The sequence below is a fragment of the Cyrtonyx montezumae genome, unplaced genomic scaffold (assembly GCF_038088225.1).
Source record: "Cyrtonyx montezumae isolate F1298 unplaced genomic scaffold, pur_monq_1.0 scaffold_31, whole genome shotgun sequence".
Taxonomy (NCBI): domain Eukaryota; kingdom Metazoa; phylum Chordata; class Aves; order Galliformes; family Odontophoridae; genus Cyrtonyx; species Cyrtonyx montezumae.
In genome coordinates this window covers 2,271,765-2,299,148 of record NW_027072036.1, presented here as the reverse complement: position 1 = coordinate 2,299,148, position 27,384 = coordinate 2,271,765, and the positions used below count along the sequence as shown (strand labels likewise).

At 51.9% G+C, this 27,384-nt stretch overlaps 1 protein-coding gene across 2 annotated transcripts; it reads right to left on the bottom strand.

Annotated features, from left to right (window-relative positions):
• Window positions 1-3,793: 3,793 nt before the first annotated feature.
• On the bottom strand, window positions 3,794-27,384 carry WDTC1 (WD and tetratricopeptide repeats 1). Of its 2 annotated transcripts, XM_065744425.1 has the most exons (17): window positions 26,955-27,384; window positions 26,273-26,345; window positions 21,904-22,051; window positions 19,713-19,796; window positions 18,809-18,855; window positions 17,507-17,618; window positions 16,956-17,143; window positions 16,419-16,601; window positions 16,028-16,122; window positions 14,890-15,005; window positions 13,813-13,888; window positions 12,280-12,376; window positions 10,955-11,128; window positions 8,159-8,394; window positions 7,646-7,814; window positions 7,045-7,237; window positions 3,794-6,891 (listed from the first exon to the last, which is right to left on the bottom strand). In XM_065744425.1, exons 3-17 carry the CDS (start codon window positions 22,009-22,011, stop codon window positions 6,694-6,696), a joined length of 2,076 nt encoding a protein of 691 aa, XP_065600497.1. In that variant the 5' UTR covers window positions 22,012-22,051; window positions 26,273-26,345; window positions 26,955-27,384; the 3' UTR covers window positions 3,794-6,693. The 2 variants fall into 2 exon arrangements, with proteins under 2 accessions (XP_065600497.1, XP_065600496.1); XM_065744424.1 differs by lacking the exon at window positions 26,273-26,345.

Below are 27,384 nucleotides of genomic sequence, written 5' to 3'. Positions count from 1 at the left end.
CCGGTTCGGTCCGCGGGCACGGCGGGATGGTTGTGCGGGGCCGTGCTGCTTCGCTGCCCACCGCGCACAGCCACGCGGCCCTCCCGCTCTGCACCCCGACATCGGCCACCCCCCGCTCCGCTGGGAGGGAGGAGGAGAAGGGAGCACGCGAGAGCGGCTTAGGAAAAGTAACCGTGGCTTTGTTAGCAAGTTGAACCCAAACTACAGAAGGAGGAACGGGAGGGACTGCACGCAGCAGCCCGGGCCCTGCTCCTCGTGGAAGCCGTGGAGATCCCGAGCTGTTCCAGGGCTGCGGTCAGGCAGCACAGCGCTGGGGGTGCGAATAAAAGGGTGTCACTGCCAGCTGGCGCGTGGCTGCGTTCCTCCTGCACGGAGGGACGGCAGCGCTGAGCACACACCACGAGCTGCCTTCTGTTACCCACAGAGCAAAACGTCAGCGAGGAGAGCTGCGTTCCCAGCAGTCAGCGTGAAGTCACAGCCTAAGCACTGCACTCTCGTTGCTACTTCACGTGCTCTGCTTCTCTGCACCTGACTTGGCTCAAATGAAGCTGAGCTCAGCCTCCCACAGCTGTCAGGGCCACGTCCCCGGCAGCAGCACTCCAGGGACAGCACAGTGCTTACGTGCTCGCTCCATTTTAGCCTAGTGAAGCCCAAGAGCTCAGGAAGCTCTGCCCATGGGAGGGGCACCTCAGAGGGGACAGCGGTTTGGATCTGCTGCTCCAGCAGCAGAAAGCATCAGCTAAAAGTGTCGTTCAGAGGCAGCCTCTGAGCAGCAGATGCACACCAGTGTCTACGAGCACTCAGGGTTCAACTCAGCTAGCTCAGTGCTGCACTGCGATCTGTTTTCCCACCTCTACCACGCCCTCAGGAGATCAGCTACCATGAGTTCCCAGTCTAGACCGCATTTTGGAACAGACCTTCCCAGGAGGGACAGCTCCTGCAGAGTCACACACCCCAGTGCTCGCAGGGAGCAGCTCCAGCCGAGCTGCAGTGCAGCACCAGCTCAGCATGACCTGTCACAGTGCCAGAGCTGATCAAGAGCCCGAGCCCTGCGCTCCTCGTAATCTGGTGAAGGGATTCACAAAACAGTCCAGGTCCAAAAGAGCGAAAGCAGAGGAAAAGCAGACACTCCAGAGAGCAAAGCCATGCCTCGTGCTTTGGTTTCTAAAAGATGCTTCCTATTTTGGCACTTGGGATAGAAGACGCACACAGAGTGAACACCTTTTGTTCTACAAAGGAAAACATTTGCATTGATCTGCTCCAAGCTAACGTTAAGTACCAGGGGCTGCTGAAAGCCACGAACCAGGCCCAACATTCACATCAGCTAACACAGCCCTGGCACGTCTGTCAGATTAGACAATGGATTTGCTCTTCCTGCCCGTGGCTTGCAGGCTGCGAAGCAGCGTATCACCAGGGACTGGTTCCCTTGGCAGAGCTGCGCTGACGGCCTCCACGGGCCTCGTGTCCCCGCAGTGCCACAGCACGCCTTCCCTCCCAGGCTGCCTGGTTTACTGCCTCTTAACTGAATGCAGGAGGGCAAATCCAAGAGCGCAGACCACCATTTTCCCCAGGCTGGATTAAAAAAAAAAAAAATCAATACAGAGCTCCTGGTACTGCACAGCTTTCTTTGTGTTTGTCAGGAGAGCAGAAGGGCTCTCCATCCCCAGCGCCGCACTGGCAGAAAATGGGTGAGCAGCAGCTGACAGCAGGGTCTTCCTAGTGACAACTGGAAAGCTGCTGCCGTTGTTCTGCTATTGATCTAAGCAGAATACAAAACACCTGAAGTCAGCAGGGAAAAATAGCTGCAGTTGGAAAGGAAGCTGTGGGGGAAAGGGGGGGGGCAGGGGTAGAGCAGGTAAGAAGTTTTCCATGCATAAAATTAACAGCCGGGCATTTTATTGCAGCTATCCTGCCCGACTACAATAGTGGATTAACGTAGGGAGCAGGAACACTGCCACCATTGTTTCTGCAGTCTCTCATTCGATGAGAAACAAAAGGTTTCGCTCCCATTTCTGCCAGCGACTTGCCACCAGTGGCTCCACTCCTGTTGTCAGCAAGGAAGCAGCTCTACCTCCTGTGGGCCCGAGACGTCCTCGTGACAGCGGTGTCTGCCTGCTTACTGCAGGCACCGGCGTGATGCTCACACCCCGGAGGCACAGAGTGTCCCCGGGAGCACAGGAGGAGGAGCCCGGACCCCACAGCACCCTGGGCTTGCCCCACTGCGTGCCATCACTGCTGCAGCTCAGCCTGGCAGCACTTGGGTCACGTCCCCTTTCTACCCCGGCTCATCTCTGAGCCTGAGAGGAGCAGGCACCCAGCCAGCTCTCGTTCAGCAAGCGGCTTCCTTGGGAACCTTCCCTGTTGTGACAGCTCAAACATTGCAGGGACTGCCAGGACCAAACCACTCAAGGAAGAGATCCCCTCCCCCTTCTGACATTGACAACCACAGCAGCAGCAGGCAACACCGCGTGCAGGAGCCCATTTAAAATGTCACCGAGGCACGGGCTGATGGAGGACACCGAGGCGTCCTTCCCCCGCCCCGGAGGTGATGCTGGGGTGGGCTGCTTGGCGTTGCTGTTGCTCCTCTCCTGTGGTCTGTGCCTGCTGCAATTTGACAGCCTCTAATCACTCAGCGTGAACCAGAAACGTCGCTCTCATCTGTATTGATGATGGTGCTGCTCACCAGCGCAAGAACACGTGCAGGTTCAGCCACCCACCCCAGAAGCACACCTCTAAGCCACCTCACCCCTCAGCTTTAACCTCCGGGTCTTTTCTGCCCTCCCTGTCACCGGAAAGCTCCATTTTCCTTCTCTCTCCCTCTCCAACAGATGCAGCCAGTCCGCAGGGCAACTTTTATGTTTAAAGGGAAAGCCAGCAGCTTCTCAGGGACACGGGGTGGAGGAGCTCTCAGAGCCGAGTGCGGCTCACAGCCATTTCTCCACAAGAAAGCTCACCTGTGCTCCCTGCCTGCCCCGCAGGGGGTGCCCGTCACTCTCATCTCCTGCAGCAACGAGGCCCCAACGAGCCACGAGGAGCACAGCACACAGAGGGCTTAACTCCCCGCTGCAGCAGCAGGCAGCTCCCTGAGCTGCTCCCATTTTGCTCAGGGGCAGGAGCCATCTTGAGCCCTTTGCAGATCTGTTCCTGGCACTGCAAACAGTTACAGCAGAAGAGTGAGCTCATCGCGGGGCCGCCGCTCCGCTCCCCCTCCAACCCAATCCTCTTACTCAGGTTACAAATAAAATCCATTTTCTGGGTCCTCCTTGCCATTTCCACCCACAGTTCAACCATGGCTTCCCCTGCCACGCTCCCTCTTTGTCCAACCACTCAGGCCACGAGCTGACCTAATTAGCTGATTGCCAATTCCAGCTGCGGGTGCACGCTGCTTCGTTAGAGCACAGCCATCTTTTAAAGCCATCACTTTTATCAGGCGGGGTTTGAAGGCCTGAAAAGGCCCTTCAGCTGAAAAGCATCCAACAGGAATTTCTAAGAGAAGAGTTCAGGTGGGATCCGAAAACTGCAGGCTGGTTTTAACTCGAGGCCCAGCACTAGGCTGGGAGGGCAGGGAAGCACCGGGGGGAGCACACGCAGTGTCCCCTCACCTGCACGAGCCAACAGCAGCACTGCACACACCTCAGGCTCCCAGCCCCCTTCCCAACCCGACTCCTCCAGCAGAACAGACAGCATCCAGCCCGACCAGGCCACCCTCCGCCCACCCCTGTCCACCTCCACAGAGCAGAAAGGTGGAACAAAGCCAGAACAACCCCCCAACAAAACCACACCAAGAAAGAACTAGAACAAAGAATTGTTTAATTGCTTAACCCTTTCTCTTCCAGGGACCAGAGAAACAAGTTTTCTGCTCCTTCTAATGAGGGCAGTAAGGCTTGTGTGTTACCTCTACAACTGCAGGGGCAAAGTTCACGAGATGATCATCTTTAGTACTCGAAAAGGCTACAAATAATGGTCATTGCAACACTAAGAGGATCCTGGAGTCTCCTCACGGAGAGTCCACTGCTAGGATACAAAAATAAAGGAGGCATCCCTGTATATCCCAGGCTAGAAAGAGTTAACCAGAAAGAGCAGGAAGAAGCTTTCCCGAAGAGGGGGTTGAAGTAAACAGCAGAGGTCAATAAAGCAACATCTTCTCCCTACTTCCCCAGCATGTTTTTTCCTTCACCAATAAATACAGATTCCTCATTAACAAGCGACAAAGCAGGCGATCTGCCTGCAACGAGGGGAAAAGGGGCTGGAGGCAGAAAGATTTTTCTCTCCCCTTCTCTCCCATTATTATTTATCTTTTTAATCAAAGCAGCCATTAAGAAAAAGCAATCCACTGCAGAGGCAGGGAATCTTATAGCTCTCACACTGCAACTGGCAGGTAAAAAGAGCTGCACTGTCTCACAAAGGTAAAAACAACGAAAAATAGCTGCCACAGCAAAAGGTGAACAGGGAGGGACGGGTCTGTCCTCCTCAGAGCTTCCCATCTCAGTCTCTGTTTAAAAGTCAAGCCTGTAGATGCTGCCTACCGAAAGCCGGGGAAAAAAAGTTGGATGGGGTGGGGGAGGATGCATGGAGTAGGAAAGACTTAAGCGAAAAAGAAAAGGCCAGAGCACATCAAAAAGACACTCAAGTGTGAAGAATTTTCTGCTGCCTCTGTGTTTTGAAAAGCACTGAGTGCTGGGGTACGCCTGGGGTGGGAGCCACGCACACAGCCAAACAGGTAAACTGAGCAAGAATTGCATCTACTGCACTGGGACTGCGTGGCAAACACTGTGCCCTCAGCAGCCACGTGGCAGTGACCGTCCATCCCTGGAGAGCTCTGCTTCAGCAAGAGAAGATGGAGGATGAGCCCGACTGAGCCAAAAAGCAGGAGTCTGCCATCCCAGCCCAGCAGAGCACAAGGCAGGCTGTTTCCTGGTGGCAAGGGGCATGCTCCCACAAGACCGGGGCTTGCTAAGGCTCGGCTTCAGCCACACGTGACAGAGCAGACGGACACCTCTGTCTGAGGGCAGAGATCAGATCCCAGTTTGCTTCACTGCCACGGCAAAGAGAGAGCGGGAGGGACCCTCTCTGCAGGGAACAGCAAGCATCCTTTGAGAGATGCTGCCAGCGACGAGACTGTGACTGCCTTCCCTCCTGCACAAGGGTCACTCATCTCATAAAGACTGTTCTGGAAGGGAGAAAAAGCCAGTTACCTTGATCAGTCAGCAGCGTGCAGTCTCTCTCATCAACGCCCAGCTGCCAGAAGCAGCCCGAGGAGGGAAGGGAGGCCTCTCATCCTTCCACAGCAACAGGAAGACCAGGGATTGCACCACATGGAAGAACAGCCCTGATGCAGCATACATACATGCTCACGTACTCCCAGACACACGCCTCACCCCTGGGACCAAGGCTAGCATGATGTTCAGACCTTCAGCAGTAAGAGACACAAGACAGCGCAGAGCAGTTAAGATCTCCAGGGGCTCTTTGGTCTTAGTTGATAGTCCTAGAAAAAAACAACCTCTTCAGATTCGGTTGTAGCACAGCTGTCTAAGATCTATTTGATGTTTAGTGTTTGGCAGCTGCAAGAGAGGAAAACAGAGCTGCATGTTACATGAGAGGGTGAGGAACGGAAGTACAGTGCTGCATTTCTGGGTGTACTCCTGGCCTTGCAGCCAGAGCCAGTGCTTGGAGAATGGGAAGAGGAAGGAGGGTTCCTGAGAGGACCACTCATCCATCAGATGTTACACCAGCGAGGCAGAGCAGGCCCACCTGGGCCAAGACAGAGCGGCCAACTGCATAAAAACACTGCTGTCTAAAAGCTCAAAACGTTGGTCACAACATGTACGTGGTGGCAACGTTCTCAGCTCCAACACTAGTGGCAAGGAGAGTAGAAGGGGAATACAGCTACACGCGTTTTGGGCAAGAGAGAGAAGCTCTGGAATAGTGCTGTTTCCAGCCCCTTTCCTCAGCAGCTTTAGCTGTGCAAGTCCTGGGCCTCTGATCAGACCTGCTCCCATCACTGCCCCCTTTCTCCACAGGTTCGCAGACCACAGAAGAAAGTATCAGAGCTGGGCAAGCACATCCTGCCCCACCAAGCTGCCCTTGCTGGTTCATCAACTAAGACGGACGCGCAGGGACGAGACGGGAAGCATCCAGTCCTCAATACAACATATGATGGCAACATGGCAGAGATGGAAGCCAGCAGGCAGACATCGTGGGACGAAACAGGTGTTTCATGGCCAACAACCCTAAAGCAGGGGCCTCGAGGCAGGCTGGCAGCATAAGAGCAGAGCTGGGCTTTCAAGAGCAAGAACACTGCAGTAAATTCACTCCACGACCCCTGCCCTAGGTTTGCGTTTTATTCAGGAATTTAACATCCCTTCTGCAAATGCACGAATGCAGGCAGCACTGCTCTGTATCAGCTCTGGAGGAAGTCACCAGCTTACACTGCTTACAGACAACTCAAAGATCCCTGCTGGGACTACGTTCCACTAAAGGCAAACCCCAGACTGCACTGCCATGCTGCTCAGTAGCGTGACGGGAGAAGGAGGAGGTGGTGGTAATGGTTTAAGGAGACTCCTGCCCCTGCCAGTTTGTCCTACTCTGTGCATAGTGCGATACAGTGCAGTCATTCATCAGAGAAAGTTCAGGACCAAGGAAACTAGGTTCCCTTTCAGCCAAACAATTAGAGGAAGGAGAGGCAGTTCTGTTTTAGCTGGGCCGGCACTGGACTTGCCCCTCTGAGCTGTCTTCATCATCTGAGCCTCCAGCCCCACCACTGGTCAGTCCTGTAATCCGGTACCCCATGTTCAGCAACATCACCTCCAGCGGGTCCGCATTCATTCGTCTCTGGTTAGCTTGGGAAGCTCCTTCCATGTCCACCACCACGCGGCCATTGAGGGTTTCACTCTGCAGGACAGGAAGGGAGAGAACTCAGCAAGGCAGGGATGGGACCGAAGAGGGGCTGCTACAGCTGCTGCAGCCACCAAGAGATCCCAGGAGAACAGACGGGTCCGTGGTGCTCCTCATGTCACCACAAAAGTCTCTTCCTACTGCTCTTACCTCCGGACGGGGATTCCACAGCCGTACAACCGGGTCAATGCCACTGGTGGCCAGGAAGCAGTAACTGGGATGAGGCTGGAGACAGTTGACAATCGACTCGTCTCCCTGCAGCACTCTAACGAGGTTGGTGGTTTCTTTCTCCCAGATGAAGAAGGAGCCATCATCTGACCCACTGACTATGTACTGTGCATTGCTAGGGCAGAAGGAGCAGAGACTGGAGATCACAGCTCAGAGCCAAAGCTGGACTCTAGCAGACACGAGAATCCCAGTCAGCTTCTATAATCAGTAGGCTGCTACCCTGCTGCCTATGGATCCACAAAGTTCCCTGCGTTGGCTCCCTCCAGACCAAGGATTCACATTAACAATCCTAAAATGGCTTTCCTCAAATGCTAACCCAACTGAGTCCTCTGTGGATCTGCTACTGTACCCATCAGTCGTGCAGCCACACAAGGATGAGAGCTCATCATCTTCGCCAGCCCTGCAAACCAGGGCCAGCACCACTTTACCAACAGTCACCCAGGCCTAGGCTTTACCTGATGGACGAGAACATTCTGCTGCTGCTTATACACTCCTGCATCCCTATCACACCCTGCCAACATACCTGCCAAAGAAATTGGCCTCTTTGATGTCTGTAGTAGTGTTACAGTGGCCGCAGTATCGGAATTTGTAGTCGTAGCTGCGCTCCCTCAGCACCATCTCATCCTCTGAGATGGAATCCTTGCGGCCCGTGGCTCGCAGCCGGATGGGGCCACCCCCTTTCTTGTCCTCAGCTGGAAGAAGAACAGATTTCCCTTATCACAATTTGGGGGGAGGAACACGTTCTGCACAACAGAAAGCATCCTGGAACAGCTCGGCATTCTCATCAGGGAGAAGGGCTTAGAGCACAGGCTTCCTTCCACATCACCTCCTAGACACAAAGGACTACCGTGTAGCGTGCCCCTGCTCAAGAACAAACCAGGACCTGGTGCAAGGGAAAGACAGGCAGTTCTTGTGCACAGTAACAATCTCTCAGAAGTTGGAGCTTTACTGCATAGAGGCAGGTGAAGAAAACTCCTCCTCAGTTCACTGGATTTTACGGTAACCCTGAAGAACCCCACGGAACAGCAGCACTCACCGTTATCACTTTTGGAGAAGAGGGCTGCGTTGATATCTCTGTCCAGTGCATCGCAGGCACTGCTGTGTGCTTGCTCTGGGAACTTCCCTTTAAAGTCATCCAGACACTCCAGTGCTTCTGCCACGTACTTGAGCTCAAAGAGACAGCGAGCAAGACGGAAATGGGCCTTCAGGTGGCACGGATTCAAGGATATGGCCTTCAGGCAGTCCCTTAAAGCATCGTAGTGGTCCCCATCCCTGAAGAAAAGGGAAGGGTGGATTAGATAGCTCAGGCAGAATCAGCATATGTCCTCCACTGCCATCTCCCAGCCCTTGCTTCACTCCAAAGCTTGCTGTTTCCAGCGCTCTCTGCAGGCACAAGCACCACAAGCTCACAGTTAATGGCATGTGCTGTGTCCCAGGGGCACCATCTGACCGGGGCCAGCTTTGTGACCACACCTCCACACGTACACAGGCAGCTCTGCACGGTGACCACGCAGGGAGCCTGGCAAGCCTTGACCTGCCATTTTAAATCCGGCAGAACAGAGCTCACTGATACAACACATTTAGGGAAGTCCTTTGAAGATGGAGGATGCACAAGCCCTCTGGCCAAGCAGAGGCAAGGTCTCTCCTGCAAGGCGAGCGGGGCTGCTTGGAGCACGGCAGCTCACGTGTGCCCCTTTGTGGACGCTCAGCGTGGCAGCATGCTTTCCTGCCCACAGCCACTCGCAGTCCTTGGGAAGGAACTAAAGAGCCACCATGCTTCACAGACCTGCTGGATCGGTGTCTAAAGCAGCAGTCTTTTCCCACTGTTATGGGGAAAAAAACCCCACAAAACTTGAGGGATGGGAAATAAGCACCGCTGCACGTTGTAACAGAGGTGCTGTAACGTTTTTATGTCCTATTTACTGTTAGTGGTGACTTGCTTGGTTTCCCAAAACTGCACAGACGAGCACCTCTGCTTGTGCTCTGGAAGCAGGGCAGATGTGACAAGCCTTGCATGCTGGTTCTCAATTCAGATTAATAAAGGCTGAGCTACCCAGGTGAGTACCGGCCAACAATTACACGTACAGCACCAAAGGTGGAGTGCCTTTGGTCCATAAAATCTGCAGCAGAGCAGAAAAAAAGTTCTTGAGGCCTGCATCTCCCTTTGCAGTACTGTGTGTGACGCCGGGAGCCTAATGCACAGCACCACACTGCTTTTATTCTAACACAGAGGTCATGGTTACACACTGCAATGACAGATGGGTATTCACGTTTTCAGAGCCAGTGGGGCCATTAACTGCTTCACCACCCCCAAGAACCCCTCAAACTGAACTACCAGGCGCAGGCATCCCAACAAACTGCTGAAAGCAATCTGGAGAGTGATGCAGCTGGAGAGTCTTGGAAGTGCTGCAGAGTATGCAGAGCATCTTAAGGAAGGTGAGCAAGGGGAGGTTAGCAAGTCAGAGCTTCCTGTTCCTGCACCTCTCTGCTCCGCAGAACGAGATAAAAGCAAGACCTGCAGTGACCTGCAGCGTGGCCTACAGCTGTTCCTGCCCCACACACGAAGGACACCGCAGAGATTTGGGGTGGTTCAGTGTGGGTCACAGTCCAACTGCTTCACTCTCCCCCTCAGTGACACCCCAGCCTTCCTCTGCCATTCACTAGCAGCTGTTCCTAGCAGAAAAGCACCTGAGAAGGTATCAGCTCAGCACCATTTACATTCTAATCACTGCACACCACAGAAACCCTTTGTGAATACATTTTCACATCATCCCGCTACTGAAAACTGCAGCGAGTGCAGGCTGACACACAGAAAGGTTCAGATCTGCCAACGTACTTGGGGAAAAATGATGCCCATAAGAAAAATGTCATTCACTGAGATCAGCACTCCACTGCTGTCTTTCATCCCTTAATCCCAACCTATTGTTGCTCTCCCCAAGAACACGGAGGTCTTTTTGAGGCACATCCCAAATCTCTGCTACTGCAGAACAGCCACCACAACTGCTGGCTGCTCTTCATCTTGGCAAGATGGGGAAGTTCATACCAGGGACTTCCTCCTCGCAAAGCAAACGGACCTCGGTTATTTTAAGTACGTTAATAGTGAGCCACACTGCTCAGTCTTACTCTGCTCAAGGGGACAGATATTAAAATAACTCAGCTGTACCTTGCAGATGCAGCTCTGGCTACTGGTCAGAATTAGCCACTGCAGAGGCTAACCATGTATTTTATAACCTCCCAGACTCTGAGGCACCGGTTGCCACCTTGCCCAATCCCTCACGGAGGTCTGCTTCCAGCTTTAGCTGAGGTAACACGGGAACCACCACTAGTGCCCCCAGCACCCGTCACCTGGGTCAAGCAGCAACCACAGCAACTGCAGGCAGGCCTACAGCAATCTTCTATCACGGCACACGATAACAAAGCACAGCAACCACTGCCTCAAACATGCTGAGAGCATGTTCACACACATACTCTAACACAGAACTAGAGCCACCAAAGGAAACACCAACGCCCTGCGAGACATCCATGATGTCCTTCAGAAGTGGATTTTCAGTTTCCTTTTAAACAGAAAAGGAACAGAACAGCACACCACGGGGCAAAATGACGAGCTGCTACCAGGTGTGCTTACCTGCACAGTACCTGCAGCCACCATTTGTCCAGCTGTACACTCCCCCTTGTTCTATGCCAGAAGCAGTGCACTTAACCCAGCATCCCAACACATAAGGAAGCACGGTGCTTCCCAGCAGACAGCACAGCTTCTGTGGCCCTTGGAAGCCAGACAGCAGCACTGCCTGCAGTGCTGAGCTCCACGTCCCACAGAGCTCTGCTTACTCACCACTTGCGCTTCATGTAGGCAGCAGCTCTGTTTCCATACAGCATGGCATTGTTGGGGGCTTTCTGAACTGCTTTGCTGTACAGCTGGATGGCCTGGGTCCACAGCTGGCAAGCAAAGGCCTCGTTGGCTTGCTGCTTGATCCTCTCCAGGTATGGAGGCAACTCCACCTGGGGACTGAAGAGAAAGGAGGAAAGTCATGCAGATAAGTCTCACTTGCTAACACTCCAGCCCAGTTAAATATCTGCAGTGTTTTGGTCTAGCTTAGCAGGTGCCAGCAAGCATGACCTCACACCAGAAGTTTCAGAGCCCCTCTGCACCTGAACAACCTGAATTTAGGAGAGAGGTTTCTTTCTGGCCCTCATTTGACAGTTTTCCAGTTTTATTTCATATACACTCGAAATTGAACTGTGGGTATTTCAAGTGTCTCATTCTTCATTCTTCACAGACACATCTTTGCTTTCACTGCTTCATATATATACATACACATACCCAAACTTCCTTCAGCAATGTGTAACAGATTGCAAATTCAGAAGGAAACCAAAGCATCTGAGTTCACGGGGCTGCACAAGGCTCATGCTCAGCAAACCAAAATGAGCATCTCTGCAGCCGTAGTGGAGGGGCCATCTAGAGGAAGCAAGCTGAAAGCAAAGTGACTTTGGTAGAACCTAGACAATCCATATATGGTATCAAGTGAATGTCTCTTGACTTTTAACCACATCTCAACTGCTGGAGGAAAAGCAGTCAGCAAGGCATGCTGCATGTCTGCCTCTGCTTCATCCCAACAAAGTTTCCTCTGAAGGGGCAAAAAAAACCCAGCAGGGACACAGTAAGGAGGAGGAATGCTCCATCTATTCCCAGCTCATGTGCAGACTGCAAGAGTGAAGACACCACTGCTGTTATTGTAAAGCCATTGCCAGCTTCACGTTGCAGCAAATCGGTGCCGAAAGAAAACAGCCAAGGGAAGCAAAGCTCTTTCAGCCTGGCAGCCACTCCCACCTATCTGACCACAGTTCCTGTCAGTCGGGACAGCTAAGAACACCTTGCTTTCAGGCTCAAAAAGTCATTCCTTAGTTTTGTCTGCAGTTCTTCAGAAGAGGTGACAAATTCTGACAGGCTGTGTTATTCTGCTAGGATGCTGCAGACCCATTTGATTCTCATTCACTGCCCACACATCAGGAGTAAATACAGCCCCTAAGACAGAGACCAGGTCAACCCAGCACACAGGTTTGCACTGCATACCTCCTTCAGCAGCACCTCATTCTGACAGGAGGAAGAGGACGTGACCAAAGCCACAGGCTCTCGTTTAGGCAGACCTGTCACCTTACCTCACATGTGCTCTTCCTTCTGACAAGCGGAAGCCATTGCTGTGGAGGTGGATGCCATTCGACACTCCATTGGTAGAGGTTTTTCCATTCTGCACTTCTAAAGGTTAGAAAAAAAGAAAATAAACGTGCTATGCATCAATGTGGACTGCACAGAGTAATCCCTTAAACTCTGGGGTTTTATTTTACAGCAAATCTGAACCAATGCCACAGCATCATCCAGAGCAGACTTGCAAGTGGCTGGAAGATAGGTGTGCGTGGAAGTGTGGAAGTCTGCTTTATCTCCTTACATTTACCACAAGATCTCAACAGGAAATAAAACAAAGAGGATGAATGAACTACTGGAGAAATCTAGCAAGGGAGCTCCAGACCCTTTTTCTTTCTTTCTTTCCTCACCCTACTGCTCAGGGAGCAGCTTCAAGCTGCAGCTTTGAAGCATTTGTCACTCCTGTAGGAAATATTCAAGTTTTGGGCACTGTAACCTGTGTTGCAGCTGGGAGTGCTCCTGCAGCCACTTCAGAAGTTGGGACACTTGGGGACACCATCCAACTGAGAGCTCCCAGTGTGCAGAAACATGCACACACACGAAGCAGAGGTGTTGCCTTCCTACAGCCCTTGCCTGAACTTTCTGTACACAGAGTGGAGAATTCGCTGAAACTGTACCACTACAAACCTGTTCAAACTTCTTCCTGCCATGTAAAGCATGAGCTCACCAGATAGCACAGCACAGATCACCTGCAGGCATTCAGGACAGAAGAACAGGCAGGGCATCTATTTGCTACCAGGGTGTGAGTGCTAGGTTAAGGCCCAAGGCGAGCTGAGTACACAGGCTGAACTCCAAGAGCAGGGAACACTCCCTGATAAGAGTGAGTCGGCCTCTGCCCCAGGGATGGAGCACTAGACATTCACTGCACAGTGCCTGCAGGACCTGTGCACGAGCAGGACCTGTAAGAAACAGGGCCACGAGTACAAAGGCTCTTGGATTTACTTAGTTGATTCCAAAAGCTATTTACTTGACAAATATCTCACCAGCAGGAGGGAGACTAACTCCAGGCCAGATTCTTAGACCAGGAAAGAGATTGCACTGTCTCCTTCCTGGTGGGGGCTTAAAGGGATAAAGCTTCATTCCACATTTTATAAAAAATAAAATTAAAGAGCACTAATATTTTAAAGCCTGTCTACACGCAAAGTGTTTCCCCCTTAGTTAAAGGCAAGGCATAGGACCTCAATCACTCCACCAAGTCTGCTTTATCCTTCAGGTACAGCTCTAAGCATTCTCCTCAGTTCACACACGCAAACAGTTTTCAACAGCTCACTCCTCCCCTCAAGACACATGTTTTCACACAGTTTTATCACTATGGATAAGAGTTTTAGAACTCGGAGTATGAGCTGCAATGCAGAAATAGCCCAGCAACAGCCATGCACTACTTCCTTTTCCTCCTGCCTGCCCAGATGGGAGCTGAGCCCTGAAAAGAGTCATGCAAGAACATGGTTTCACTCTGCCTTGCACTTAATTCGTGACAGCATCACACTTACCCCCTGAAGTATGGCATTTCTTTGGGAGGAGGAAAGTGTATGGCCGCTGTTTGTACGTGAGATCAAACAAATAGACCTAAGAAGAAAGAGAAGATGGCAAGAAGTCAGTGATACACAGATGCTCGAGGGACAGAAATAAAGCAAAGCTAGATAATTCCACGCTGGTGTTGTAATGTTTTCAATTTTCTATCTTGTTTATAGACATGCACATAAAACAATGGCAGTACCAGTGTCTTGCTGCATTCCAGCACTGGGTTCATAAAGGACACCACTGAGAAACAGGAGCCTTGTGATACTCAGAAGGTACAAACCAATCCACTCAAAAAGTTCAAACTCCAAGAAGATATTTTAACCACTTAATTAACACAAATCAAACGTGTGTTGGCAGGTAAGAAGCAGTCCACTACAGCTAGGTCTCTCCATGCTGAAGCCAAGATTTCAAGCAGGCTTGTGAAGCACTGATTGAAGAACAATAGTGGTATAGGAGACATCAGCCCATGTCGGATCTACAGCTGGTGTAACTCAGCACTTTCTCTCAAAGACAGCAAGAACAAGTGTGAGAAAGATCTGCAGTGGACAACCAGAGCAACCTGCTCATAGGGAAAATTGTTGCTTAATCCAAGCTGATTAATGCTGTCAGGAGGATCTTCTCACTACACAAAAGAGCCACGAACACCACCCAGTGCTTAAAATTAAAGCAATCAATACTCAGGTGAAGGCCTTTGCCTCTCTAAGGTCCTTATTCACTATACTCTGCTACGGAAGCAGTCTGATGTTTCAGGAATGAGTTATGAATTCCTTTTCTAAGTTGGGAAAGGTCCATTCCAGAATTCTTCTCTGTTGTCAAGAGAGGGAAGAATGGATTGTAAAACCAGGTCAAAGTGCCACGTGAGTTTAATCAACGATCGCATAAAAATAACGCCAGGCATCTAATCTGAAGGCATCAGACAAAAAGGTTAGAAAACAATGATACGGCCCACAGGGAAGCTGCTGTACCCATTCTGAAGACAAACAGAGGCAGCCCAACAAACACAACTGTACGTGAAGCCTCCTGCCAAACTCCCACCAGCTTCCTACCTGCTCCCCTCCCATGTTGACCAAGAGCTCAGTGCCGTCAGGACTGAAGGTGACGTACGTAGCCACAAGAACTCTCAGCCGGTTGTTGTAGTCTGGAAGCTTCACTGGAAGGTGTCCTGCAGAGGGAAGAGGTTCACAGGGTTAGAGTTAACTGCTGCCTCTGTCCTACACCAGCCCGTCCTCCTGCAAGAGGTTGTTAGGAGAGCTGTGCACCAAGTGACCTTCCATTTCCTGCCACTGCCTGCTGAATCCTTCCACCAGTTAGCCAAGCACTCGGATGTACGGAGCTGCCTTTTCACGTGCTGAACATGCTATTTCTGTGAGGCTGTTTCCATCTCCCAAAGGGAACACCAGATTACAGCCAGCTTGCTAACTGAAGTCTGCAGAACCCAGCACATCCTGGTTTGTGGACTCACTAAGGATTTAGCTCCTGCGATTCGTGGCCAACTGCAACACCTCCATTTCTGACTGCCTAATGAGGTTTCCATAACAGCTCTTAGCACAATCAGACCGAGGCTCCTAAATATTCAGCTCACACAAGGGTTCTTTTGCTTCAGACAGCAGATGTGTTGCATGACCAATTCAGGGGACCTATGAAATCCTCTAGTGGGACTCATCAGAAGCAAGGCTGTCAACACTGGTCTGCTGGATGCGTTAGTCTAAGATATTAAAAAACAACCACCACCACCTACAGACATTTTGGGTACAAATCATAGACACTGAGCACTGGAGAGAAATGCCATCTACACTGCCCAGCCAATGCACTTCTGACTCCTCAGCTGCAGGGTGAAGACAAACCACTTGTGTGCCAAGAAGAGTTTAAACAGCACCCTTGCTGGGACCAGTTCCAGAGGAACGTCCGGAGTCCTCAGGTTATCCAGTCCTTGACTTTGCAATAATAAAAAAGACACTGAAAACGTTTATGTGAGACAAAGAGGAAGGCCGGCTCACCAACACACATCACTGCCAAGCCAGGGATAAGCAAGAATTCACAGCACAGAAGCAAAATAATCTACAATTCCGTGGCACTTCCCTCTATCAGGGAAGCACTCTTCCAAGCAGTGGTTTCCCACGTGATGGGCGCAAGTCAGGCATTAATCCAAAGCTCCATCAGTCACCCCAGCACACGTCCCAGTACCTGCCACGTAGTACTGCGCTGCGCCGTCCGGGAGAGGCTTCTGCCGGTCGCAGAACGTGTGCACTCCAGCTGAAGGACACTGCTTCATGCTTTTTCTAGCCAGAAAGAAGACCAGTCTCACAATCACAGCGCTCAAATGCCAGAAGCCTGAGCTCTGCTGACGCTTTCTGTTCACACACGAGTGCAAGCCCTCACACCTGCGTGGCTGTGCAGCCACAGCCCTGCCTCACACCACCCCGTGTAGTTGCTTAGATGAAAAAGACCAAGTAGAACAGCACAGTGACATGTGAGTGACATGTCACTGCATCTCCTCCTTCCCACCAACACCTTGGACAGATTTCTGTACCACTCAAGTCTGCCACGAAGGACCAGCAAAGGCAGTCGCTGTTACCTGTGGTTGTGGATCATGCGTATGTCATAGAGCCGCACAAAGGGTCCACTTGCCCCTACTGCTAAGTAGTTGTTATCCTGGGGATTGACTGTGAGGCACTTGGCCTCCACCAGCTGCCCACAGTACTCTGTCAGGTCTATCAGGACTTCTGAACGCTTGCTGTTCTCTCGCAGATCATACTGCCTGCAAAGGGAGGAGAGAGTCAGGCAATCCACGTCACCAGAGCGTGGCAGCAGCAGAAAGAGGAGCGTAGCTTTCCGTGGCGACCAGCTGAAGGCCGCTCAAATCACCACAGCAGTGCTATCTGCCTGCCTTCTTTCCCTCTGATACAGCTGTTCTTTTCTTAGCCTCACTTTCAGAGGAAGAAAACACATCAGCTGCATGAATCTACATTTCAAGATGACTCCTTGCAGCTTCAGGAAAGGGAGAGATTAGCTTGAGCTCGAGGTATAGAGACCGTCTGCCTTTCAACTTATGCTTAGTACGTACTGCAGTGGATATTACCCACTTCATTTCAGGGCAGAGTGAGTTCTGTACCTGATTAGCCCATCTTCTGCTGCGCTCCAGAAGGTGTTGGGCCACATGGGAGCTGTGGCAATCCGCTTAACTCTGTTGGTGTGATCTCCAAACATGTGGATGGTCTCCTTGACAGTCAGGTCGTGGACGTGCACCTTGGAATCTGCAGCTCCCGTGATGAGGATCCGATCCCCTGAATGCGGCAGGAACTGGGGAAGACAGATGTGACATTCAGACTATATTCCACACACGCTGCAGTGCACTTTCAAGAGCCCCCACTGACAGTAACACACAAAATGGTTTCTTCAGCACATATCTTTAGCTCCTCTTTAGCTGCAGCCTTTACAGAGATAAGGAGCCAAGATCAGGAGCTGCATCAACTGGGAGCATAAACTAAGAAGCACAGGTAATAGATGTAATGACATTTTTCCTCACATCAGAAATATTAAATGATTGGGACAGGGGAGAGGATTGCTTGCATTAAAATGGTGCTTCCCAGCAGCTTTAAAAGAGCTACTCCTACTCCTTCAGTTGCCCATTCTCTTACCCATCTAGCCCTCCTTATCTCATACCTTGACAGAAAAGATGTTTGCAGTGTGTCCTGTGTGCATAGAAAGGAGTTTCTTGTGGTGCAGAGGATCCCAGACAATGGTGTGCTGGTCATCCGAGCCAGAGGCCAACAAGCTAAAAGAAAGACACTTCTTTTAGTGTTCTTCTGTTCCGAGCTGTGATCATTTCCTAAGGCTGGTTTGAGCACAGGCAGTCATTAAGTCAATTCAGGTCTAAGAAACCCCTCTTCCTCCCTCTTTTTGCAGCTGTTTTCTTTGTGCTTCCCATGTAGCAGCCTGCTCAGGGAGCTAAACCAGCCAAATAGCAGTCCCACAGAAAACGAAGCACAGGGCTTTTTTCTTGTTGGTTTGGCATCTCAACACGGCACACCACAGGTTCAGATGTGACAGAGGAACCCACAGGAGTGTTTGGTCAATGACAAAACCCAGGACCTCCATTTACGTATCAGCCCAGCTGCATTAAGTGCTCCTGCAGCACGCCCGAACTCCAGCCAAGCTATTCATCCCCAGACTTTGGATGTGGCCAAGCAGTCCCGAGGCAGAGCTCACTCAGTGACTCACAGATGTCTTTTTAAGCACAGGGTGTGGCAGCAATATTACAAGGCATTTGTACATCTATCTTTGCCTTATACATCTAACTTCTGTTGAAGCAAAAGAATCTGACATCCGCACCCTCAGCTGATTTAACTTTATTTCCTTGGAGCTGGATCTCTCACAAACACGTGGAATTTCCACTGGTAAATAACTCTGAAGACTATCAGACAGCAGGCTGGGGGTTTATACAAGGCATGTCAAGAAATATAGGCTCTTGCTTCCATCCAGTTATTTCTCATGCAGATACTCTTTATTCCACTTGCTTAGCTGAAACGCGTGGTGTTGCTCTGAAAGTGCAGGAAGGGCAAACGCTCTGCCTCCTTTCCTGATGCATTTGCTCCCAGCAGTGGCCTTTAGCAGCACAGTGAAGGGGGCTGGGAAATGTCACTCCTCACCAGCTGGGCAAATCCTAGAGATCCATTATAATCCATAATACCACTTAAGAGAAGAGCAGCGGCCTTCAATCCCCCCATTTCAGTCTGACCATTTCCCTGACTGAAGGGACACTTCTAATAATGTACAGATATAGTTAACAAAATTCAGCTTCTTTGATGTGTGATCTCCACTACAGTTCAAAACTCGGAGTCTGAGCCCTCCCCCACTTTACCAGGAATGGGAAGGAGCTGCTTACGATAACACGACCTACATCCAACTCTTGGGAGAACCTAGGCTGTCAGTTGGTTGATCCCCCACAACAAGCTGGGTACTTACTCTCCTTTCTCATTCCATTCTAGACAGTTGACACACCCAGAGTGACCCTGAGTGAAAAAGGGGAAGACAGAATTACACACACTTCAGAGCTGTTCTATCACATAACCTCTTCCCATACATGCAGCTTTTTGTTCCAGCCCTGCTACAGAACACCCACATGGCAGATGAGCACCTCCAGAACAGACAGACTCGCTACAGCTGGAGCAGAAAAGGCAAAATGAGACACCACAAACAACAACGTAGTGTTGATAAAATGGCAGTTCAGCCTCAGAGGCTACTGATGAAATCCTGCTGTATGCACAGAAAGGTGACTTTGCTTCAACAGCCCTTGGCTAGGCTGACAAATTACACGTACAGGTTCTCTGGGATTGCAAGGAAAATGCACTTTTGATAACTCTTTTAGAAGCACCTTGCTGCTGGGAGACTGTATCATACATCTTCTGCCAAATGAGCTCACAACTGCAACGGGAAAGGCTCAGAGAGAGCTGAGCAGCATTTGATATCGAAGCTGTGGTTGAAAGGGGAGACTGTAGAATTCTTTCCTCCCCCAGATCAAGACAATCCTAAGGTCTGTGTCAGGCTGCAATCCAAGAACCCATTCTTTAGACACCGCTATGCTTCAGCATTAGAGCTGAATATCTTATCAGTTGAGAGTTGCCCACTCCACACACTGCTGCAGGGGTTAGCTGATGCACACCAGCTAAAGGCTCTTCAGATGTGTTAGGCAATGCAGAGAGCTCACACAAGATCTTACAGAGCTATTCCTGGTTCTAATACAGTTTAAGGGACTAGGCAGTCAGCATGCCTCTCCCATACAGGACAGGATTCCACACATTCCCATGCTGTGCTTTCTCCAGTGAAGGGAACAAGGAGCTCTATTTGCTCTCTGATGCTGCCCACCTACCTGCAGCTCTGCTTCCAGGCCCAGGCGTCGAATGAACGGATCTGTGACATGATAGTGGCGCTCAAAGCCCAGCGCACCCCGCTCCTGCACGAAGCAAAGGAGTGTTACACTCAATACAGCAAACAAAACATTCATTTTTCTTTCTTTCTTTCTTTCAACTTCATGAGAAAAGATTCAAGAACAGCACGCATCAACCTGTCTGTAATCCTCGCTCCTGGATGGAGCGCTTTGAAACGATGTCTGTTTAATTGTCAGGCTCCAGCTGGGCAACAGAGATGAGGACTGAAGGTGCCCACCCCAAGACAAAGCTGAAAACTTTATGCCAGAAATGGAAGATAAAGAGACTGCCCATCTTTGGCAACAGTTTTGAAACCAATGGACTCCTGAGTCCACTGTGCTGGGTTAGTGCTGCTGAGAAGTATGCCATTGCACGGGATCTGTCCTGAAGCACTAAAGGTCACTTTGAGACCTGAGTCAAGCCCTTGTAATCCCAGCAGTTCCACATGATCCTCACTGCTCACCACCACCAATTGGAAATGGACTGGGGAATGCAACTGGACAGCATCTGAGATGGTTCATTCCACGAGAAATGGGGTAGGAGCACGTAGCTGCAGTACCACAGCACGGCCTGCTCTGCTGGGAAGAGAACAGCTGCCACAGAACTGCGTCAGTACAAATGAAGGTGAAGAAAAGCAGGACAGTTGTTTCCCCTGCGATCTCCCAGAGTTCACAGATGCATTAGCAGATGGCTTCAATGAAAGAAGGCCAACCGCAGAGGCAGGCATGAAGAAAAAGGAAGGCAAGTCATATTCTGGGTGGGACATGAGGAAGGCCTCCCTCCCAGCACCCGACCCAGCTTCAGTCCCCCCCACGCCATGCTGCAGCCAGCTGTAGACAGCCTAAGCCTTAGTATCACCATCTACAGATGACAATAGTGATGTCAGTTTGTACTTGTGGTGCTAGGAGCACATTAGCAGCTCTAGGGTGGACACAAAGAACGACTGTGATACGTGGCAGCTCTGCAGATCATTGTTAATAATGAACTCCACTCACCAAAAGCTATTTAAAAACAAAACGGGGATAGGTATAAGGATATTGGGAACAAACAAACTCACATGGGCTTTTGTAGTTAACTTCCACAACAAACTTCAAACCCCTCGACATATTTTTAAGGACAGCATTCCCAAAATACTCCCAGGTCCAGTGCAAGGTGCTGCAGTTATAATTACCTTGCTATTGCAACCTCAGGAGCTTTGTGAGCTCTGTGCAGTCGGATATTGCTTTTTCTACAAGGAACTGTCAGACTTTGCAACCTTCCCAAGGTCACACATGAAAGTGTAACAGAGCAGTCAGTGTGAAGAAGTCCCAAGCTAACGCTCTGACCAGACAACCAGCCCTTCCTCGTTAGGCAGCAAAACATATCTTTGCGTGTGGACTGAATTACAGGCTCATCATGCAAAGTTTGGTACCACGCTGCACTGGGGGCTGGGGGGGTGAGCTCCTGGTGCCTCATTCTAGTCACTCGCAGTCCACTTTCATGAATGCTGATTACCAGCAAAGCTGCAAATGCTTTAAGGCCTCCCAGTCCAAGCAATAATTGCCTATTGTGTCTGCTGTAGCTGGTCCTTTCACGTTAGGAGATATTTCACTAATGCAGCCATCAGATGACTGATCTGACCACAGCTGAAGTTTTTTCCTACACAAAGGAAGCAAACACACTTCTTTAAAGCAAAAAGAGAGGCAGCAAGCAAGGGAGATGGAGGCAGAGAGAGAGATCATTAGCCTTACTACAGTCAGAAAATGCCTTTGAAGGCAAGATCACACGAAAAGAACACAAAGAAGCAGGCAAAAAACTCACGAGGGAAGCTAGCTAAGGGGCCTCTGTGCTGCCCAAACACAAGTAGCCAGGTCTCTCTCTTCAGTGCTGCACTCTAAAGGAACTGACCTGCTGACGCTGAGCCAGTTTGGTGTGCTCCTTCTAGGGAGAACTGTATCCTTGTTATGCCATACTTTGCCCCAGCGCCTCATTAAGGAGGATGATAGGCCTCGTACATTTGTTCTGTTAAGCTTCTTATACAGCTTATCAATATGCAAGGAGCAGAGATCCCTTAAGAGGTGAAGGCAACGCGGGTGCTCCCCCAGGCACGGCAGGGCCGACTCGCAGCACGCTCTGCACCCAGCTCACACACACCTTGATCTGCCTGTGGATGATGTCTCGAGTAATGTTTGCTTTCGCCATCTTCTCACAATGGGGCGGACGAAGAGAAGCTACTGGGAGAGCCGCCGTGCAGCCGAGCATGCCAACAGAGCCAAGATCCACACGTCGGGCATTTAATTACCTGCAAGACAAAACAGGGGGGGAATAAAGGCAGGCAGGCAAAGCTATCAGGTCGCTCATACACAGCGGTATACCGTGCGGAGCACTGCCTGCTCTGCCCTCCTCCAGAACAGCAGTGCCTGAAGGTTCTGTATGCAGGCTCCTGGGGAAACTCGGGGATGGGCAGAAGCAACACAGGACTGAGTGACACCCTGTTCAGGTGCCCCCTTTCTGGGCTGGACACAAAACTCAGAATGAGCACAACTCCAACCTATTAAAGCTACACAACTACACCTGCAAAGACCCTCTGCCCCCACACCAGCACTCCATTTCACAGCCTCTCCCACCTTTGTCCTGTTTCACTCCTCTTATTACACTGTGAGCACACAAAGCACTGATATTTCCAGCAACCTCTCCTCTCTTATTTGCTGTATTTGATCACAGTAACTATCCCATAGTAAACAATCAAATCTGAGTGCTCCTAATCACCAGGTGACACAGCCCCCAGAACTCCCCATCACACGAGCAATAGAAAAGGGGTGATCTCTTCAGATGGCATTCCTGGGAGAGATCCGAGCTTTCCACACATGCAGAGCTCCGTATGTACCGCACTAACCCACACGTAATTAGCTACGCTTGCCAATCACAGAGTAATTACCACAGCCTGGTTTTGGAGAGGCCAACCCAGCACAGTGCTCACTGACAAACAACACTGCCCACCCCACGTGCACCCCCAGGCCCCGCACTGCCCCATTCGGGTATTTCTACAGTTCTCTTAAAAACAAAAAAAGGAGACAGAGTGAAAAAAGAAAACCACCCCCACGTATTTCAAACGCCGTGCTGCCCTACATAAGCCAGGAGTTCTGAATTCTTTCAACCAGCGCCCACAAGCAGAACAAGCCAAAACGCTCCTGAACGAGGAAATGCTGATTCACTGAAACGAGAGCGTTTCGCAGAAGTGTGGGGACAAACAGCCCTGCAGAAAGGCCCACAAACACGGCAGGGAAACAGGGGCACGTGGCCCCACACGACCCCAGAGGAGCATCTCCGAGCCTGCAGACAGCAAAGGAACGCCACCCAAGCGCAGGGAGGGCCGGCTGTTCTCACAGCGGGCCCTGAACACATTTTCAGAGCTCTGGATGCAATGCACAAGAAGGCAGAGCAGCTCTCGTGGCTGCATTCAAGCCCTGCTGTGTATGCTGCAACAAGCTGAGCTTCTGCTGCATGCGGGACACCCCCAGAATCCACCAGCCTGCCTGAAACTGCCCCTGACTTCCAGCTAGCGTGTGCCTGCCCCGCGTGCCATCACGTGTGTGTTTAATCCACGCTCCCTGTGCTCCACGAGCAGCACCAGGAAGGCTGGTGACACACACAGGAAGAGACCTCATGTTTTAAGCATCCTTAGCATTATTCATTCCCGTGTTAAGTAATAGTTGCTCCATCCTCGGGCTTAATAGCAAGAGGCACCACTGTGAATGCACTTCCTCATCAATATTTCACTCTGATTCTTGTAGTAGGATGACTGAGCTGTCAGATTTTGATACCTGCTCTCTAGCTTGCCACGCAGCCTTAGAATTGGTTTTGTTCCACCTGCTCATGGGGACCAAGCCTACAAGGGGAAAACAACAGCAGCAAAAAAGCAGGGCTCCCTCTCTGATGCAGGCCGAGCCAAGGCAGAACCTGCAGCACGGCACTCTGTCCACAGGGCAGGTGGATCCTGCTGCATGCAGCACAGAGGTTCAACGGGCAATCAGGAGAGCCCAGCAGCTCCTGGAAGGAGGATGAGCTTGCCACAGCCATGCTGAACAAGCCGTGCTACTGGACACATCCAGCAGGATGTGGTTTCCAGACCCTTTCCTGCTAAGTTCTGAAGCAGAAGAGGATTGCCAGCTCAAAAAGCAGCTCCATGCCCGGGCAGGCTGCAGAGATGAGCACTACCTGCCATCTCTCACCTCCAGTTTCCCCAGGCACCTTTCCAGCTAGCAGACCTCCACCCGCCCTCCTCCCAGCCTGGGTACCCACCAACAACCTCCTCACACCAACCCTCCAGGAGGCACAACAGCTTCCTCCTCCTACAGACCACAGGACAGAGAGCTGCCATCCCTGCAGCACAGGACACGGCTGCTGGCTGTGCAAGGCCCAGCATCTCACACCTGAGCTCCTCTCCTCCTCCACACGACCCATGAAACACAGAGGCCTCACGCTGCGCTTCTGCAGAGCTCTTCTGCAGGAACCTGTGACCAAGGACTGAGGACGGTGAGATAACTTCTTCCAGAGAGGTGAATGAGCCACCAGCACAAAGCACAGCATAAAGAGACAGGAGGGACAATATTCCAGTAGGTCCCAGTGCCTCGGCCTTGCTGGAAGCTTTCCATTTGTCTTAGCACTGCTAAATCAGAGCAGGCAGCCTGGGCAGTCCCTCCTCTCACTACTCACCCTCCTCTTAAAGCACAGCTCATTTTTCCATGGATCTCCACACACCCATCAGAGCAAGGAGCAAAGCAGGCAGTCACCTCCCCACTGACAAACACCCAAAGCCCTCCGAAGTACTTCCCAAAGCCCTGGAAGCACTCCTAGCAGATCTCTTAGCCCCAGTCATGCTCCTCAGTGCTCTGCACACAGCAAACACACAGCCTGCACCACAAAGTCCACCTGCTGCTGAACAGGTCACAGCAAAGCCACCAGCACGCCGCCCGTCTACTCTTTGTATGAGCAGTGTGCTCAGAGGAAGATATGAGCATCAGCACAGCCCAGAAACCACTGCTCCTTAAGTCACACTCCCCTGCTCTCCGATAGCCAGTTCTGCCACAGAGCTGTGCACATTCCCAATTCTGAAGCACGGCGATGCTCCTCACTTTGGTATCTCTGCCAGTGTCCTTGGGATTACAGCTGTGCTGCAGGGCATCCCAGCAGCAGCTCAGAGAAGCACTGCCCAGCAGGTCTCAGCACACCCCAGCTTCAGTTCTTAAAAGGTAAAGGTCAGCAAAGTCATTGATGGAAATGGCCCTTTGCTTGATAAAGTGGAATAAGGGTTTAAAATAACATATCCAATGCAAAACTGACTTCAGACTGTTACCAGCAGGCACTGACCATCTAATACACCTGAGATGCCAACGCAAGCTTGCTAGCATTATGCCCACTATTAAAAACAAGCCAACAACCAGCACAAACAGCCCGTGAAAAGAGGGGATCGAGGCCTGAGGAACAATTCAGGATAAATCCGTGCTGTCGCTACCAGCGATGACCACACAAGCAGCTTCTCCCTCCTGCACCTAAGATCACCACAACCTTTACTGTTCCTGTATCAGACAAGTGCTGGAGCACGTTTCGCCCCCACCTTCCATTCGTGTCTCCGTGCCCAATCCCAAGGCAGAGGTGACCTTACTCACCCTCACTGTGCCGAACCCGCCTGGAATACCCCGTTACAGCCACCACCTCATCCACCCAACAGCCCTTTCTCAATCACTGAGAGGACCAATTAACTCGTCCAACCCTCCACACAAAGCTCCAGAGGACAAAACAACCACCAAACACCCCAAAACTTTCGCAACACTTGGCTTTGAAAATCCGCAGTCAAAAATTAACAAGGCCCGGCCTCGTGCAGGCTGCAGCCTCCAGACCCACTGTATTTACACTGACAGCGACTTCACAGCTCCTGGAAAAGTGCTCTTTCAAAGACTGCTCTGAGGTGTGAGGAGGGCAGAGTCACCAGATTGTCCCTCTTTCCCCAGCTGGCTCTTGCTTGAATTCTAGGAACAAAGTGTTGACATTCGCGATGCAAACAATTCAGCTGCTTTACTGCTGAACAGTCCCAACGCAGCCACTATTTGTGGGGGCTGTTCCTTTGCTTGGGCACAGTTCCCTCTCACAGCACGCCCTGCACAGCCCCACCTCACTCACGCGTGCGGTAACGCGTGGACACAAACACGCTACGCTACCAAATTCAAACCACAGGATCGCTGCCCTCCTGAAAACAGCAGCAACACAGCACCCCCACCAAGCTGAGGCTCCAGGAGCAGCCTGCCTCCGATCTGGATGCACCCAAGTTTTTCAGTCTTGGCACTCAAGGTCATAAAAAAAAGCAGCACTCTGTGCACAGCGAGGCTTTGCGGATACGTGATTCATCCCAAAGGAGGACTCCTATGACCCTCCCCTTCAGCATCTAGAAATGGCTTCATGCGTTCAGACACCACCTGGAACGCAATGCCACGACCCAGCAGGCTCCTTTAGACTCACAACTTACTTCCTCTACACCTGGACTTCCCAAGAGGTCACAGGTCAAATTAGAAGACACGCATACAGATTTATTAGCAAACCTAGAGGAACGAGAGGAAGCGACAGCAGACAACGAGTGACAAAGAAGGTTTTGCTCCTGCTGACGGTGCTGCCAGGAGCAGTAGTCTCTCCCCAGGACACATGGCACCGCACACAGAGACAAGAGGCACAGGTAAGAGCTGAGACCTGATGGACCCGGAGCGGGTCGGGCAAACTCTGAGCAGCGCTGCAGGGTGGGCAGACCCACAGCAGCCCTCTGCCCTCCATCCTGCCACACACAGCACAGAAGGGAAGGAGCAGGGCAGCACAAGGAGCAGCCGGTGCCAGGCCCACGGGGAACGGGAGCAGCAGGGGCACGAAGGCCGCCCCACACCCCCTTCCTTTGGGAGGCAGAGCAGTGGGGCAGAACAAAGTTCCCCATCTCGGGGAGAGAGAGGTGAGGGCAGAAACGCACAGCGAGTGGGGAGGGGTGCAGTGCCCGCCGAGGGGGGAGGGGGGACCGGGCCGGGGCCGCGGGACAGAGGGGGTGGGGGCGGGGCCCGGGGGTAGGCCTGGAGCCGGGGGCTGACGGCAGGACAGAGCGGCACCGGGGGTCGGGGGGGGGGGTCGCGGATAACGCTGAGGGAGGGGGGCGGGGCCGGGCCCGTTACCTGTCAGGCCTCCCGGGCGCGGGCCTAGCGGGCGCTGCAAGTTGTGAGGCTCCATCCATGCAAGGGGGAGGGGAAGGGGGGGGCGGGGGTTGAGGGAGAGCTGAACCTGGCCGAACGCAGGGAGCAGCCCGAGGGGCCCCGCAGGCGCTGTGTCCCGGGCGGGGGGAGGGCCCTGAGGAGCAGCCCTGGCCGTGCCCCCCCGGCCCGTGCCCTGTTTACCCCCTCAGCTGTCCGGGGCTCAGTAGCACCCCCCGCCGCCGCTCGCCCCGCGCAGCTCCGCGCATGCGCCACGCTAACTGCGCCACGGCCTCCCGGGCACCCGCAGCGTTCTCAGCTGCACGCAAACGGCGTAAGTCGCGTTCGGGAATACTTCCCCCAGCTTGCCCTCCCGAGCGACACCGCCCTGTGATTGATACGTCTCTAAGCCAAC

What these genes read in the sequence shown, in the direction of transcription:
- WDTC1 (XM_065744425.1), bottom strand. Translation starts at nt 22,011, where the DNA reads ATGCTCGGCTGCACGGCGGCTCTCCCAGTAGCTTCTCTTCGTCCGCCC. An exon ending in CGCATGATCCACAACCACAG is followed by an intron (nt 16,123 to 16,418) that starts GTAACAGCGACT and finishes CTTTCTGGCTAG; the next exon opens with AAAAAGCATGAAGCAGTGTC. An exon ending in CTTCTCCAAAAGTGATAACG is followed by an intron (nt 7,815 to 8,158) that starts GTGAGTGCTGCT and finishes TTCTTCTTCCAG; the next exon opens with CTGAGGACAAGAAAGGGGGT.